Raw genomic sequence first — 17,267 nt, 5'->3', positions numbered from 1 at the left:
TGATCTGCTCTGTGTGTCTTCAGTTCCCCCAGAGCCTCCAGTCTGTAGCTTTTTGCGGCTGTAACTAACTCAGGGCTTCAGCTTCAACGATCCCTGGTTCAGTAACCGCTTGGGCTTGCCGTGATGGCAGCCATCGCATTTGAATTTCTTTTCCTGTGCACGACAGAGTTTTAAAGACGGTGGAGTTTGCAGTCTGTGTGCACCCAAGCAGCAAAATGCAGAGTTTCTCTGTGCAACCGCTGCCTGCCCGTGAGATTATCATTATCCCCGTTAACTGTAGGCAGGGCCTAGCAGCCGCTTTGTCTCTCAAGGAAGATCCTTATCTGAGGAGGCGGGCTTCTCCATCCGATAGTCTGTCTATCAGAGAAAGGTGTGGACTTGCCTGTGTAAAGATAGCTGTACTTGGATGCAGCCCTGATCGTTGATCCTGGTCCAGAGCTGTTCTTTGGGGTGGGGTTGTTTGGGGTTTTTTTGGGAGGGAGGGTGGACTAGCCAGAAACGTCCCTGCTTTCCTTTTTTTTTTTTTTTTTTTTTTTTCCCATCAGAACCTTTCTTCAAAAGAAAAAATAGCTTTAGGCAGAAAAAGCATTTTCCCAGATACTGTTTCCCTAAAAACCCCCAACTTTGTGTGTGTTTTTAGACTGGAAATCTCCAAAACCAAACCTTATAAAACCTTACTGCATGGCTTTGCGGTGGTACTCATGGTTTCCTTGCCATGTAAGGTAAGATGCATAGCTGAGACTGGGTCTAGAGAGTCGTAAGTCAGTCCAGCACCCCAGGTTTTTGGCGTTCGCCTACCACCTCACGCCATAATGTAGGGAACCCCGCATTTTTTGTACTGAGAGGAAGCAGAGACAGAAGATGAGTCGTTTAGGAACCCCTGCCTGACATCCTGACTTCAGTGAACCAGAGCAGCAGCAAATCACTACATCTTTACCTCTGGTGGAAAGGCTTCCTCTCTTTTAAGAGCTGTCACTAGAAGATCTCGTGTTCTTGTACCTTTCTACACGGGCCAAGTTTATAGCCTGGAGATAGTCTCAGTCACTTTAAGGAGTTACTAACAATCATAGAGGATTGCACCACAAGGAAATTCTTCCGAGGGGCACCTTCCACTCCCTAGCTTACTCTAAAGCAGAAAAAGGGAGAGGCTATTTTTGAAAGGCTGTGCATCCACCAAGAAAAAGCTGCTGGAAAGGATGAACGCACTTTGAGCTCCTTGCAACATGCAACTGCAGGCAGTGTGGGGTAAAAGCTCTCATTTTTGTTGTTTAGAAGCTGTGGGCATCACAGCTGGTCAGTGTGAGAGGTTGCTCACAAAATTTTTATAGCAAACACTGTTAGCAGGACTGATGCAGATGTTTGAGGGTTCCCCTCAGTTCAAGCTTCGTCAGGCCCACTTAAACTCTAGGCTACTCGGGGTTATTTGGTTTTGTTACGTGATCTGAGATCTGAGATAGAAAGGTGCTGATATTTGTAAATTCAGACCACTCGCATTAAAGTAGTGTGTGCTTTTAGTCTGGGAGGTTCCTCGTTCAGTTTCTGGCTTGCCAGCCATAATGGCAGCTGTGTTATGTGCGGTTAGCTTAGCTCCATAAAGAACACGCAGACGCTGTCAGATGCACTTTGAATAAGGCAGGGCTGTGCCAAAGCCTTTATGAGCCTGGCATGCTTCATTTAGAAAACCCAAGCGCATCCACGCAGGGAAATTGATAGTCAAAACTTTTTGTCAACATTTGGAGTTTCAGCAGGGAAAAAAAAAGAAAAAAAAAAAAGGATAACAATTTCCTGTTTTTAAGCATTTCTAGAAATGCACAGTTTGGTAACTCACCAGTCCTCCATTTCCCACAAAATAAACAGAAAGCCTAAAGTAATACATTTTTTCACCCACCACAAACACCCATAACTCTGACCTGCACTGACTGCTTCTCTTTCGCTAGTAACCTCAAAATATAAACACCACACAAACCCCTTCGAATGAAGATGTATAGACCTTCAAATGACACTCCAGATAATTACACACTACATATTATCTCTTTGGTTGTTTTTGAACCTGCAAGTGCAGCAGGTGGGCAGGTAACTCTATAAAATCGCAGGTGAAGCTGCTCACAGCAAGCAACGACAATAGTGGAGCACCCAGCAGCCACCTTTGCTGTTTGCAGAAGCTATCCTTAACTCTCGCCCCACCCAGAGCAACCCAGCAGCTAGCAGAGCAACCCACTGGTTTTGCATACTGGTTAATGGACCCCAAAGATTCTGATTCAATCTGGAATCCTGGCAGATGGCAATTTCAGACAGTGCTGGGCAGCTGTGGGGCCCTTGCAGGTGCTCACCAGCTCAAAGAGAGAATAGGAGCAAAGTCACTAGTTTAGTCACGACTCTGAGCACTTGTTTTTTGTTTTTTTTTTTTTCTCCTCAGGAGGCTTTGTCGGTGGTGAGCGACGACCAGTCCCTCTTTGACTCCACGTACGGCGCTGCCACTCACCTCCCCAAGGCAGATATGACAGCCTCAGGGAATCCTGACTATGGCCAGCCGCACAAAATCAACCCTCTGCCTCCTCAGCAGGAGTGGATTAACCAGCCCGTCCGGGTCAATGTAAAGAGGGAATATGACCACATGAATGGATCGAGGTAAGGAAAGACCCTTTGCACATCTACTGAATCTTAAATAAAAGCAAAGCACACATCCTGCACTCGTGCTCTTGTCCCACACGTCAAAAAAGAGGACACTGAGGTCCTTTATGGCAGTCTATGGGGTGTAACAAAAGTCATAGACCCATGACTTCTGTGTGAGCATGTGTGACCACTGGTGAAAAAGAGAGCTGAGGAGTACACTTGAGCCGTGGTGTTAATCATGAAAGGGAAACCGGTTATGATGTCTCTTCAAGAGCTTTTAGCCAAAGATGTAGGAGGCCTGTCCCCAACCACTTATTGTCAGAGCTGAGGGAGTTGGATCATGTCCTTGTTCAATGAGAAATTCACAGACTTGAAAATATTTTATTAGCACAGCTCAGATTGCATCTTTTAAAAACATTTCTACAAGTCAAAATCCTAGGAAAAAATTGCACCCTCCTGGACAAAAACTGTAGGTGTAAAGTTTTTGAATTACTTCAATTTTAAATCTATACAATAAAGAAAAATAGCTTTATTTTTTTAGCATTATGTTTTAGAGTTATATTAATTTATAATTTGATTTTAATTTCAAAGTCACAAACATCCCTAACATTAGTACAATGTTAATACAGGTCAGTTAAACAATTGAGAGGTTTTCTTCTTTAGGGTTAGTTTAGGGCTTCGGTAACAGCCTCTTTTCCTGGTTTCTCAGAACCTAGCAAAGTGTAGAGTTTGAAACAGAAAGCAGCCTCACACTTTCAGACTTCTATAGTGAGATGACGGTGTTAAAGGCTTCAAACAGCAGCATGTTTTTTTTTCCTCGTAAGTATACGGTAGATGCTGATTTTACTGTAAGATAAAGGTCTTTGTGTCACTTGGACTTTGATGGTGATCATTTGTAGGCTGAGCTTGATCTTGCCCTGGCTGTACTCTGGTATCATTTCTGGGCTTCAGAAGAACTGCATGTACTTGTACATCCAAAAGCCTATGTAGCATTCTCCCCTCGTGAGTGTGTTGCATGTTTTGGGAATCAAATGTATTGGGCTGTCCTTCCATTGTGAACTTTGTGCTACAATTTCCTCATCTGCTCAGAAAAAAAAGGGAAATAGTACTGCTTTGACAATGTGATTCATTAACAGCTGTAAGTGCCCTGATACCCGCAGAGAAAGGCCCTCCAGAAGCGTGCTTATTCTGGGCGAAAAGGAAATCCTTCTTTATGGGCTTGCTCAAGACTATGAGATCCTTAGGCAGAAACTGTGTCCTCAGTCTCTCTAAAAAAGGGGTAACAACTTCTGAACCCATTAGAAAAAAAGAAAACACTGTTTTGAATGTGAGAACTAAGCACTGGAATATCTTCCAGCCTTGCCTTTTGATAACTCGTTAGCACAAGAGCTCCAATCCACCCAAGAAATGACAACATTCGTCTGACTTATCCATCCTCTCCTCCTATTTATGGCTAAAAATTTGTCCTTTCCCCCCACATCCATCACAGTTCATTGTTACAGGTTGGGCCACTCCAGTTGCTTGTTCCTCTGCCCATCAGCTGCCTGGCAAAACTGACGCACCCTCCGAGCGGCAAACGCCGATCTCAATACAGATTAACGTGAACTGTGGGCTGAATAACAAAACCTGTTCCCCCTCCCTCTCTCTCTCTGCCTCTCCTCCTCTCTCTTGTTTTTCAAGCACGCTCTCTTACCAGGTTCCAGCTGGCTCATTAGAGGGAGCAGCCTTTATTCTGTGTTTCACCTGTACTTGAAGCCGCTAGCGTTCTCTACTTGTCGAGAGAATGGTTTATGTACTCTAGGGAGTGATAAAGCTATAGCAAACCTGACAGTGGAGGGAGCTGGATGACGGTAAGGGATGGTGTCCAGCTTTTCTTCTTTTTCTGAGCAACAGAAGCAGGTCTGCTTGCTGGGAGGCAGAGCGTGATGAGTTGGTTTGGTCCCCAGCAGGGTGGGAGAAGGGGGCTTTGAAGAATCTCTCCAAGCCTGTTTTGCAGAGTTGTTCCTCCAAGTGCTAAACAACATGGAAACTCTGACCAGCTTTCTACTCCATGTTGGGTTTTCCTGGTTTACTCCCAAATTGGAAAGAATTTCACAGATAGCTGCATACTAACTGTGTATATGGGATATTCAGGCAGTGGCAGGGTTCTATGTTTTAGGGGAGAAGATTCAGAAGTAGAAATTTTGTGAAATTTTCAAATATTATCAAACCTGGAGGCAGTATGTGGTCCCTCCTTGCCTTCCCAGACAGCTTGCTTAAACAAAACCCAGTGCTACAGTTGTGTTTCGCATTGTTTAGTGTCTAAACACGAGGCAGTTAAAATCCAACACGGAAAAAATAAAATCCTGATGCTTCTCACACCCCTTTGGGCGCTGGGAAAGGGAATTAGTCTTGTATTTGTAGTACTGACCTGTTGCACACACAAAATAGAGGTCCAGCTTTTCCGTGGGTTTGCTGCAAGATGCTGTGTGTACCATTCATCTCTGCATCCAGTCAGGGACTGGGAGCGTGGCTTGCAACTTTTGTTCTGGCACTTGCCAACATACTAGACCTGGGCTTCTGTTGAAGCTTTTAGATGCTTTTGGAATATAAGTACAATCATTTATATTTAAAAAAAACCAACCCAGCAAAATCTTACACATTTTAAATTCCAATGAATAAAGGAGGAGGATTATTTAGAAAAATGCTGGGTAAAGTTTAACCCAATTTACAGTCCATGTTAATAACAGATTATTCTTTATATTTTACACAAATTCCAAATGCAAAGAAGAACCAAACAACAGATGTTTCAAAGTCTGGCTGTATTTATTGAGCTACTACAGATCTGCACTTGCAGCTAAACTCAAGAGACTGAGTTTTAAAAAGATTCTACAAAATTTGTGCAATCTTCAAATGTGAAAGAACATTCTAATGTGCTGGATGTGTGCATGGATGTGCGGAAACTTCACTGTGTAATTCCAACTGTCATTACAAATTTTGTCTAGCTAAAATAACCAAGTCAGTGCTTTGAAAATGCTTTGGAGACATTCTCTTGCTTCAGAAGTTTAAAATAATGCTAAGGTTCAGGGATCTCAGAACACTTGTACACCACAATAATTGTCTCAAAACAAAACAAAGGGACCATCTATGATGTCTACAAGAATAAAAATCTCCTTTAAGCAGCGTGTGAGCCCTCTAGTGGGGTTCGCTGAGTTGTTCTGGTCCCCAGCCAGAGCAGCAGCCTGTGCAATTACCTGCTGTCTGCATTTTACCTGTCTGTGCTACACATGATTCTTTTAGATGCTACTGAGCCTCTGTGCTCTCCTCATGCAGTTTTGTAACCTGTATGTCTTTTCCCATCCCTTTCACAGCTGTCTCTTCTTCAGACTTAGTCTTTTTCGGTGTGAACCTCCTCCTCAGGCCTTCCTGAGAGCAGGACGGGAGGCAGGCTTAAAGCGCAGTTAGATGCAGGTTTCGAGGAGCTGTGATCCTGCCCTGGTAGCTCTGCTCCCTGCCTGTAACAGGGAACCACAAGCAGAATCGCAGTATGTCTGTTCTTACTTCCTTCACTGAACAAAAAAAAAATTAAAATCCAATTTCAAGTGTAAAGATTAAAGCTGACATCACCAAATGGGGACTTACACCAAAAAGTGGTAAATTTAAAGAGAAAAGAAGATGGGAAGAGAGGAGCAATGAAAGGATAGGAAGAAAGGGATACAAAGAAGGAGGAAATACCCCGCTGACCACAGCTGAGTCAGGTTCAGAAATCACTGAAATCCCTTATTTTGCTCTTTCGAATGAAAGCCAAAGGTGATTCCTAGACAGAGGCCCTGGGACAGTAATGGCTTTATTTTCAGGTATCTGGAGCACAGGCTGAAGCTGTACAGAGGATTTATTAGTCAATGCCAGCCTAGCTGCTTGTCCATTTTGGCCAGTCTAGCATAAACTTTCCCAAAACACCAAGCTCTTGGCATCCCCAGAGACTGCTAGAGGAGCTGCTGGAATGAAGAGTCGTTGGACGGACAGTGGGAATGAGTACTGCTTCATATTCCTTGGACTCTGTCGCTGCCACAGTGAATAGACTGAAGAGATCTTGTGAAAGCAGCTTATATCCCTTCACCTTCGTAGATCGACGTTTGCTGCCCAGAACCTCAGCAAGTCCAGCATGTACAGCCACTTGAAAGTCTGAAGTCTCTGTGAAAAGTCAAGGATTAATCTGGCATCTGAAATCCTCTTGCAGAAACCATGTCAAATAATGAGGAAATTTTTATATGTATCTAAGTCTGCTTGTGGGTAGCACATGAACTAAATGAGGAGCCATATTCCATGAATACATTGTTCATGGCTCGCAGCTCCCTGCTCTCATTTGATACTGTCGTTGTTCCCCACACTGAATTCCTCATTGTGTTGCCCGCAGCTACACCTGCCCTCTGCTGGGATACTGTTAAATCCCTCCTCTGAGGCTGGGGCAGTACAGGAATGGATGTTCAGGAGCTGCAAGGATGATTCGGTCTGGTAGTGCTGCCTCATTTCCCAGTAAAAGGCTCCAGTTGGATCCAGTACGAACTGCTGGGTTACAGAGGACACAAAACTAAGGATGCTCCTGCTTGCTGCCATTAAAGATTTCATGGCATTTTTCTAAAGGGAAGGACAGTTCAGTCTGCTGCCCAGTTAAGTTTTGTTAATGCTGTTCCCAGTTATGTCTGTCCTTTGGCTATCAGATTTCCACTGAGGATAGCTCTGGATCCAACTTGGTAAGGACACCTGTCCCTTAAACTTCTTGGAGGCTGAGACACACAGAGTGAGGCAGAGGATAGACAGGGCCCCAGCTGCCAAGCCAAGAGTCTGCAAAGTGAAAAATCATCACAAAACCACCGAGGAGATATCTTACAGCACTGGTGTTATTTTTGTTCCTTTGCTGTGTCGGTCATGTGGATGTGCAGAATACTTCGAGAGGGTAGAGACAGCCAAGGACGCTGTGGTCTTTTGATGTGTGTCATCTCATGCCAGTAGAAAGTATGTGTGCTCCCAGGCAGACAAGCTTTTTAGAAGATATACTTATCTGAGAGTCTGGATATATCCTGTAGTTTTGTATGAATATTATATATTTAACTATTCAATTATAAACATGGAGTATTGCAGTCAAGGAGGGTATTTTCCAGGGAAATTTAACTACAGAGGAGAGGGTGAGAGTGAACCCATTCAAAGGACCTTAGACAGCAGGTAGTTGTGCAACGTGGGAGGTGCTGACGGCAGGAAACTTGAAGAAAATTTTACCGTTAACTCTGAAGAAGGGAGAACTTCATCCCAAAGGCAGGTAGGAATCCATACATCCTCACTGCGTGGGGATATGTGCGTGTTGGGGTCTGTCCCACCAGCTGGGCTGCCCACACCATTTAAAACCAGCACCTGGTCTCCAGGCAGGGCAGGTGAGGCCGGTCACCTCCCTGGGGACAGCCAGCACTGAGCTGAACAGTCTGACACCTCGAAGCACGGATGCTCTCACCATTTCACCGAGTCTTCTCAGGACAGCCTGTTCCTCGGGAAAGAATAAGATCCTTTGTGCTGCTTCAGGGTTTTTTCTCTGCCAGTACAGGCAGCATTTAACACCTGACACAGAGTATTTCAACAGAACGTTAGAAACGATCACATTCCCTGTGAAAACCCTGGTGTCCCTGCAGTTGCTCAGACTCTCCTCTGACTGCCACGGGGACATTAAACCTTCAGCAGTTTTGCCTCTCTGAAGGCGGATTTTGGTTCCCTGCCTGGAAAAACAGTAGGCGAAATAGTAAAACCTTAAATTCGAACATGTGTAAGTTATACATCTTATTTCCATTTTCAAGCAACATTCTCTCAGTAAGACATGAGGAAAAAATTACCATCTGCCTTAGAATATCTCGGTGGAGCATTTATCTCCCCACCATGATAAGTGAATTTCGGTAATTTCTTCTCCTCCCCCCCCATTCAGATTAAGAAACAAATTTGTTTAGTGTCCAAACTGGGAAGTCTTGCCAGCTGAACTCAGAGGGTGGGATTTGGTGCACTGTCATAGTTCTTACCCTCCAGCGAATGGTTTCTTCCCAGGCCACTTTGCTTCTGGCAGCGAGGAAGGAGGGTTGTGTGATTGAAGCAGTGGATTAAACCAGGCTCTGTGCTCGCTGTGCATAGAGGCTGCACATTAACACACCCTTGCAATGGTGAGGGCAGTAACTCCGCCCTTCCCTGGTGCTTTCTTCAGAGCTGGGATGTACTGGGTGCGTGTGGCGGGCTGTAGACTTGTATTTTAAGTGACCTCTGGAGCTAAAAAGCATGAGTTAGTACTGCAGATGGAGAAAAACAAAATCTGTGCTCTCTGTCTGTGGTTTGGAGGCTCATAATTCTCCTAGAGCGAGACAGAGCAAGCCTACTGCTTGCCAAGGGTCTGCGTGTAGTCCAGGTCTTAGCACAGTGCCACCTGAGTTGCTAAATGTTCCCTCCTCATCACTCCATCACATCAGAAGTAAAACTGAAGCCAGAGCCTTTTTCACACGCAGTTTCTGTGGTCTGAAGTTCTTGACTCACGCCTAAGGCACCGAAGATTTCTAGATTTCCTATCCAAGCAGGAGACAAGCCTGGGACTGTTTCACTGCTAGGAACAGACAGGATCCGTTCCATTCAGCCCTGTAGAAATCAGACTCTTTAGATACCATGCCAGTATTGCAGTATTCCCCTGTGCCTATCCTGTCATTTTGGCATGGGAATTTTGTGTTCTGTGTGATGATATGCGATTGCTTTTTGTCTGCTTCGTGAGTTTTGGTATTTCAGAAGAATAAGTGCGACCTTACAGCTACCATTGCCTTTGTCTGAAAGTCAGTTGTCTTTGCACCTCCAACTCTCTTTCCTCCAACTGGTTTCACTCTCAGAGATCCCCTCCATGAGACTTGTGATTCATAGATCACCTTATGACATTCATGTGACAAGCCAGGAATGGCCTCTCCCACATGTCAAGAAACTCCCTTTAACTTTTCACCTCCGAGATACTGCCATTTCTGTAACCCAAACCTCCTTCTGCTGCAGCAGGGATGAAAGGCGCATAATAATGACAAGTCATCTGTTTCCTTTCGCTTTTCAGGGAGTCCCCCGTAGACTGTAGCGTGAACAAATGCAGCAAACTCGTCGGAGCAGGGACGGAGTCCAACCCAGTGAGTTACAGCACCTACATGGATGAGAAGAACGGGCCTCCTCCCAACATGACCACCAATGAGAGGAGAGTCATTGTCCCAGCAGGTACCACCACCATCAAACTCTTCGTGTCATATTTCCTTGCACTGTCTTAAATATCCAGCTGAACAGATAAAACTTGTTTATCCACTCTCTTTCTTACAAACCATGTAAAAAGCAAGGAAAATCTCTGAATTTCTTGCTAGTGTGAATTTCTCATGTCCCAGTATATGTTCTACCTTGAATAAGAAGTGGATTATTAGTGCTTCTTTTTTTTTTTTTTTTTTTTTTTTTTTTTCCTCCCCCCCCCCCCCCCCCGCCCCGGAATGAAGTGTTGTTTTGGTGTGTTGAACCAAATCCATCTCCTGTAATGTGTCAGAGGAGAATCTGCAGTGCATCCTGGGACGCGCATGGTGTGATCAAAGAGCACAGTTCGTAGGCAAGAATAAGCAAGAAGTGGACCCAAATTATAATTCTCATGATGCTCTGCAGGGCCCAGATGTACTTTCATGTCATATTGATTCAAAATGAGCTATTTTGTTTTCATTTCTTTGTTAGAAGTAGAAAACCAGAAAAACTACATTTTGCAGCAACTATATTATCCTTCCAAAAATTGTTACACAGAAACATTCCTGTCCAGTTCTCTGCTTGTGTTTGATATCCACATCTGCTGTCTGAAGTTGGCGGGATGCGTGTGGATAATCCAGGATGAGAGCTGCTGTGGCAGGCAACCGGTGAAGTCTGAACCTGGAACGCGAGGGACTTTTCCCTGTAAAGTTTATAAACACCGTAGAAATAAACAGGCTAGCCTGGGAACTTTCCAGCAAAGGAGATACTGTGAGCCAAGTCCTGGCCCAGTTTACATACTGAAACTTCCACTGGTTTCAAGGGGTGCAGCTTTTCACCCAGCATCGTGAGGGTTTCACCGAGGGTTGTAGCTGATTCAAGCAGATGAACTGTTGGCAGAAAGAAATGTACTCGTGGAATTCAGCGCTGTTTTCTGATCGTGGCTTGACCACGAACAGATGACAATTCCGAAGCATTTGTTTGCCATTTAGGATGAAAAGGAAAAGCTTGAACTGAATGTAGTGAAGGGAAGCCAATAAAAGATTGACAGCAAATCTCAAAGTACCGTTTAAGCCCTTATTAGGATCTGCTTAGAGAGACTGGCTAACCTAATGGGTGAGAGGATCAGGTATGTTCTCAGCCTCAACATTGCCCAGAAAGGTGTCAGCTACTAGTCATTACAAGGGGTGCTAAAGATAGTCAAGAGACACATTTTGTCCTGCTCTTCCCCATGCTATTTCTGCATATTTAAAAAGACCAAGGGTGTTGTTGGAATAGGGGAAATGACTTTTAGTGCCCTCAGTAGAAGAGAAGGTTTAAAATCTCCTCTTTGAAGGAAAGTGGAAAAAAAGGACTTTCTTCCCCCTCAAGAGCATCCACAAATCAAAAACTTGAGATACTTGTGAAATAGCAGTGATTTACCAGACTTTGGAAGACAATAATGAACATCATCCCAGATCTCTGGCTGCAGGATATGAGGCCAAATTCATCCAAGAAAGGCATTTGGAAATTTTAATATAATCCAGAGTAAAAGATTTATAGCACATTAGGGTGAAGATAGGCAAGAATAATGTCGCATTAGGCTTGCAATAGTAATAATAATGAACTCTAAGCCGTGTTTCAAGAAGGCAGTTTTTCAGAGACCTTTCAGTGTCTTTTGCAGTGATAAATAGGCTGAATGAATATCTGAAATTCAAAAGTGTTTGTTTAAAGGGAGACCACAAATTCACTATGCCTTCTAAATGTTGGGATTATTTCAAAACTCAAGACAAATAACTCTTTCAATTAAAAAAAAAAAAAGAACCCTCCCTTGAATACTTGCATTGTAAAATTCGCAGTCTTTTGCCAGTGCTTAGAAAGCAGAATTTAAATTGCCTATTACTGAATTTAAAGGAAATCTTTTTTTCCCAAAGCAGACTTGCAAAGGTATGGGGTTGTAAGTTCTTTGTTTAAAATTCAGCTTTAAGCAACCTGGTTTTACTAGAAATCCAGTGACAAAATATCACAGTTGTAATTTCAGTATTCCTTGGTCTCACTTCTCTGTTTCACGCCGTTATTCTGGACCTCAGCTGCCCAGGAATGTACCAGGTAGAGCCACTACCTGACTTTTTGTGTCAAGGGATCCCTGCAGTCCGAGCACACACAGTTTACAGTCCTGGAGCAAGGCACTATTTTATACACTATAAAATGTGTGGCAGAGACCTTTCTTGTCCCCCCTCAAAGCACAACCAGCCAGCTGTGTGGTGGCTGAATGTTTCTGATCCGTTTTCTCAACCACCTCGGACCTGAGCTGTTTGAGTTTTATCTTAGGGGAATGTACCAGCTGTGATGGACAAAGCAAACGTCTTCACAGTTTAGGCTTGGCTTCACAGTCCTCTCCAGCTGCAATGGAACACGAATTTGCAGCTTACATTTTCAAATGGGATACATGGGGAGAAGCAGCACAGGAAACATCTGAAAAGGCAGATATGCTGTGAAAATGACTCTTTAAAAATGATCCCAAAAATGGCATCGTGGCACCAGAGTATTGTGGCACAACAGTGTCGTGGCACAAACCCTTGCTGGGACTTTCTGATCTAGTGCTCTTTTCAGAACTCAAAGGATGATTTCTTTTTTTAACTCCTGATGCAGCAAACCATCACCATGGGGTCTGAAACTCCAGCCGGGTTCAATCTCTCTCTTACGTCATCTCCAGTAATAAAGATTCCACAGCTGGAGCTTTGCTGACAGTTGATAATGATGCATGAGACAGTATAAAATCCACGTTGCCCTCCAATAGCTGTGCTGGTTTTACAGGGCTAGCAGAGGTAGAATTGTGTTCTTGTCAGCGGGGTGAACAAATGTGACTCAGAGATACATGGCAAGCTGTTCTGTTTAAGCAATAATTTTTTTTTCAGAGTCCCTTTGCTGACCGTAAATATCACCATCCTCAGACTTTAAAATGCCATCTGTTGGGACTTTGCAATGCACTTGCAAAGGATGGTGTGACTTATCCAGCGCTGATGTAATTATACAGCATTGCAGAACCGAAGCTGTGACAAGCGTACCCTTTCAAAGGGATGTTTGCTTTGGGAAGCGTTTTTCCAGAGGGAGGAAAGTCACAGTTAAATGTCACTAATACTGTTCCCAGGCACAGGTGTAAGATTCAGGCAGGTGAGAGGGTCAGTGTGATCAATTTATGCACCTTCAGCCCTGTTACAGCACAAAATTTGTTCATCCTGGCCAAATGCATTAGAATCAGTAAATATCCATTTGGTTGTGGAAACAATGGTTAATGCTGTGACTCAGCTTGCGTATAGCGTTACCATCCTTTGTGCTTTCCTGCCAGATCCCACCCTATGGACCCAGGAACACGTGCGCCAGTGGCTGGAATGGGCTATAAAGGAATACGGATTAATGGAGATCGACACCACCATCTTCCAGAACATGGATGGCAAGGAGCTCTGCAAAATGAACAAGGATGACTTCCTCCGAACCACCTCTCTCTACAACACAGAAGTTCTGTTGTCTCACCTCAGTTACCTCAGGGAAAGTAAGTATCGCTCTGATTTATCCCAGCCCTGCTGCGACATGCTGATGGGATAAGCTGTCTCAAGTATTGAACTTCTAGGGCTAACTTCTTGCGGGATAAAGAACAACAAGGATGAAGGGAAAAGACCAGAGAAAGGCAAGCAGAGAGAGTAAAGAAGGAAGAGAGGAATAAAAAGTGGCTTGGAAAGTTAATTAGTGAATTTTAACTTAGATGGAGTTAGTGGTGCTATCAGGGAGGTGAAGATTAGATAGTCTTACAGATAATAAAAACATCTGTGGCTATATGATAAAAATACATAAATGTGCTGTGGAGATTAAACCACACATTAACTGATGGGTCGCAGGCGAATTATTCCATAACAGAGAGAGAAAGAAAAAAGAGTATTTTTTCCACCAGGAAATCAAATTGTGATGTAAAGGCAGCTGAAGATGTCTCCATCCGGCCAGTGCAATAAAGCAGCGAGACTGCATTTATTTAGAGTATTTCCTGAAAGCTGTTCAGCACTGGTCTCTCCCTGCCTCTGCTAAAACCAGTGGGAGATTTACAGATCACAGTGGGACAAGAGTTGGATCACAGATGGGTGCCTCTGTAAGCCCCACCTTTATTTTGTTTGAGAAGTCAAGCCAAAGAAATGATTCACAACAAATAACCAAACTGTTGGATTTGAACAGGTTTTGTCCCTTACAACTTCAGAATAAAATAATTTCCCATCCAAAATAATCTGCAGATTTCATCCTGTTTCATCAGCAAAGAGCTTCTGGTTCTCAGAACATTTCAAGATTATTGCAGACACAGAATATCTTTATAACTAAGGTTTCCATACAGAATTACACATTTTTACGGGAAATCGTAAGGCAGTTTTGTGAAGCCAGTGCTGCTTTGGCCAAACCTGCTGATTTTGGCTGGGCAAATCAGACGCTTTGTAACCGGAAAAGTTTTTAAATTCCCACAAGATAAATACTCAAGTGAGACACTTGAATTGTCTCATTGATAAGACTTAAGAATTGACAGAAAGAGATGAAGAAGGAGCTGTATGGTTTTTGAATCAAAGAACCAGGCTGAATTTGAAAAGGTTGGCAGAGGACTTGAATTCTTCTGTTGCTTTAGCTCCAGACAGTATCTCCGGTGATAGTCTCAAGCTTTAGGGATCCCACATTTGCCTTTAAATGCCTGAAATTAGGAGGAGTAAACCTTTGCCTCAGTTCCTCTGTGCCTCAGTTTTACTTTCTGTAAAATGGAGCTAGTGGTCCCGCCTTCATGCTGGTCTTGTCTGTTGAGATGGCAAATCTGTGGAACAGGGATTGTGGCTCACGTCTCTCAAGACCCAGCACAATGCAGTCCTAATGCAGTTGCAACATTTAAGTGCTGCTGCAATGCATTCTGAATAATAATCCTAAAAATAGAATGTTCTGCCAGGGGAATGCCTACCATGATTTCTGTGCTATTAAAAACCTGAGCAACTTTGCTGGATTCAGACAAATTAGTTATTCCAATTTTACATGGATGCATACAAAAGGAGAATTCAATCCTGGTCCATCCCCAGCTTTTCTGATTATAAATTTCTCTCTCTTGAGCCCCTTGGGCTGTTCTAAGACGTCATGTGAGTGCTGTCCTTATTTAAAGCAAGCTCCTGTCTGAGTGGAGGTCGGGCAGCCTCTGAAGAGCATTCCTTTCCGTGCAGCTGTTCCGAGCTCTGCCTAATGACAGTCTGGTTTCTGGATTGCTGGTTAACTCCCTCCCGGAGTAACGCCTTCGAAAGGAGCTCATTGTTTTTCCAGACTGATTTCCAGCGGATGTTCAATGCTGAGCCTCTGAGCTCAGTGCCACAGGGAGACTTTTTTTTTCAGGAATTTTCCCCCTTTTGTAAGGTGGTTTGTTTCAGAGACATCCAGATCTGTTCCTGCTTAGGGTGAAGAATATGTGATGGCAACAAAAGACCAGAGAACTCTGGGGAATTGCAGATCTCTAGGCTGGATGACATCTGCCCAGTCTCTCTCTTGGAAGGTGTTTGTCCTCTCAGGATGTTAAGCTGCATATGTGACGACTAGTGAATCCTCAGCTTTGGTGTTTGTTTTCTAAGAAACAAAGCTGATCTGATTTTTCTGAGCCTGTTTGCTAGCCAGGCAGGGAGACCCCCTGAAAAGTAGCTTCTTCAGAAGTTTTTCAACATTTTACACTCCTGATCAGGGTGAAAGCCTTCTTAAAACTGCCTGTGAAGGAGTTATTTTGGCACATCTGATTCCAGATGGAAAAAATAATCCAGTAATATCTGGAAGACCTCAACAAAAGCTCAATCTTAGTTTTGGAGATAGAAGGTTCAGGTGAGGTATTTAATATAGTCCAGACTAAACCAAACTCGTCTTCAGGCAAAACTTAGGTCCGGATCAGAATCGTGCAGTTGTTTCCTGTTTCCGTAACCTGTTGAAGCAGTCAGGAACTCGGACGTCTCTGACCTTTAGGAGATTTCAGACTTGCAGAACCCAGTCCTTGCAGAAATCTATCCTTTGGAGTCTCTCAAAACACCCCCCCAGGAGTTTTTCCAGGAAACTACTGTCCACTTCCCTGCTCCAAACAATTATCTTTCTTTAAATGTTTCTTCCAGTTTCCTCTCTGAAACTGTGAAGCCATGCCTTGAGCTTTTCTCCTTGTTCATCCCCCTGCACCTTCGGACGCCAGCCTGCCTGACTGCTGTGCCGGTGTCTGTCACCTCCCGTCCTTTCCCTCGCTAGTGATGGGAGGTCTGTCGTGTGTGGTGTGTATGAACGAAAAGAGCCTGAAGGCAAAAGAATGAGCTTGTGGTGAGAAGCAGAAGCAGAAAACTGCTCTGTGGTTTTGAGCTATATATTAATGCCAAACAAAACTATACTGCTAAACACAGCAGAACCTCGATTCTACCAGGAGATGTGGAGGGAAGGCCACATGGCCTTCAGAAGGTTAGGATTAAAAAAATAGACTTCCAGGTTAAACAGACTGCAAGGGTCTGAAACCGAGATGTTCCTGCATCTCAGAAGGATGAGCTGCCTTGTGGAAAAAAAAGCTTTATGCAGAAAAACCCCTCTTCTGCTGTGTTTTTCAGTCGTTTCCCATCTTCCTCTTGAATTAATGCAAGGAAAATAAAAAAAGAAAGGAAAAGGTGGGGGGAACCGTAAGCTAACATGTTTAATATTGATTATAGGAGAATAGCCCTGTACTTTATTAACAATAGCAGTGTTTCCAGAAAGAGCTGATTTAATCTAAGGTGTCACTGACCCAGTGAGGGGCACGGGGAATAAGAACAAAATGAAAATTCATCACAGCCAGTTTTGCCCAAGAACGAGTAAGGGAGGGAGCAGCCTGGCCTCTGTCTGTCTGCTTCTCTCTGTCCTGATCAGTGTCTCTTTTTTTTTTTCCCTCCTTCATTGAAAACCCTTAATAGGAAACACATTTCCTTTTCTGTGGTGTTCCCACCAGAAACCTCAGACTGTCGGGCAAAGGTGAGAACTTTTAGCAATTAAACTGGGGGAGGCGCCGTCCCTTTCCAGTGGCTTGGGCTGCATTTTTTAGGGTAAAGTAGCTATGGGTTGATCATACAGGCTCGTTCAGTGCTATTCATCACCCCACCCCCACCTCCTCCGCCAGTCCGTGCAACCAGGCATTTGCAGCCTATTTAGTCATAGAAAGCGTGTTTCTGAATTCCCCAGCACTTCCCTGTCTGGCAGGGGCAAGCTAGGCTGGGTGCTGCACTCAGGATCTCCTCCAAATAACCTGAAAAGGAGAGAGCGGTGGACAGGAGTTTCCCCACAGATATTCAAGAAAGAAATGCCAAAGCCAGAGACCATCTGATGAAAACATGAGTTAGGTGGACAAAGCTTTTGCAATTCCTTCTCCAGTAGCAGAA

General features: G+C 44.0%; 1 protein-coding gene across 1 annotated transcript in view; it reads left to right on the top strand.

Annotated features, from left to right (window-relative positions):
* Positions 1-2,418: 2,418 nt before the first annotated feature.
* FLI1 (Fli-1 proto-oncogene, ETS transcription factor) overlaps positions 2,419-17,267 on the top strand; it is a 32,942-nt gene continuing 18,093 nt past the window's right edge. The window contains exons 1-3 of the mRNA XM_010082811.1: positions 2,419-2,628; positions 9,704-9,858; positions 13,187-13,390. Coding sequence (XP_010081113.1) covers positions 2,498-2,628; positions 9,704-9,858; positions 13,187-13,390 — 490 coding nt within the window. The 5' untranslated portion in view covers positions 2,419-2,497. The remainder of the gene's footprint in view (positions 2,629-9,703; positions 9,859-13,186; positions 13,391-17,267) is intronic.

This window comes from Pterocles gutturalis, unplaced genomic scaffold (assembly GCF_000699245.1).
Source record: "Pterocles gutturalis isolate BGI_N339 unplaced genomic scaffold, ASM69924v1 scaffold4505, whole genome shotgun sequence".
Lineage (NCBI taxonomy): Eukaryota > Metazoa > Chordata > Aves > Pterocliformes > Pteroclidae > Pterocles > Pterocles gutturalis.
This window is presented reverse-complemented; position numbering and strand designations above follow the sequence as displayed.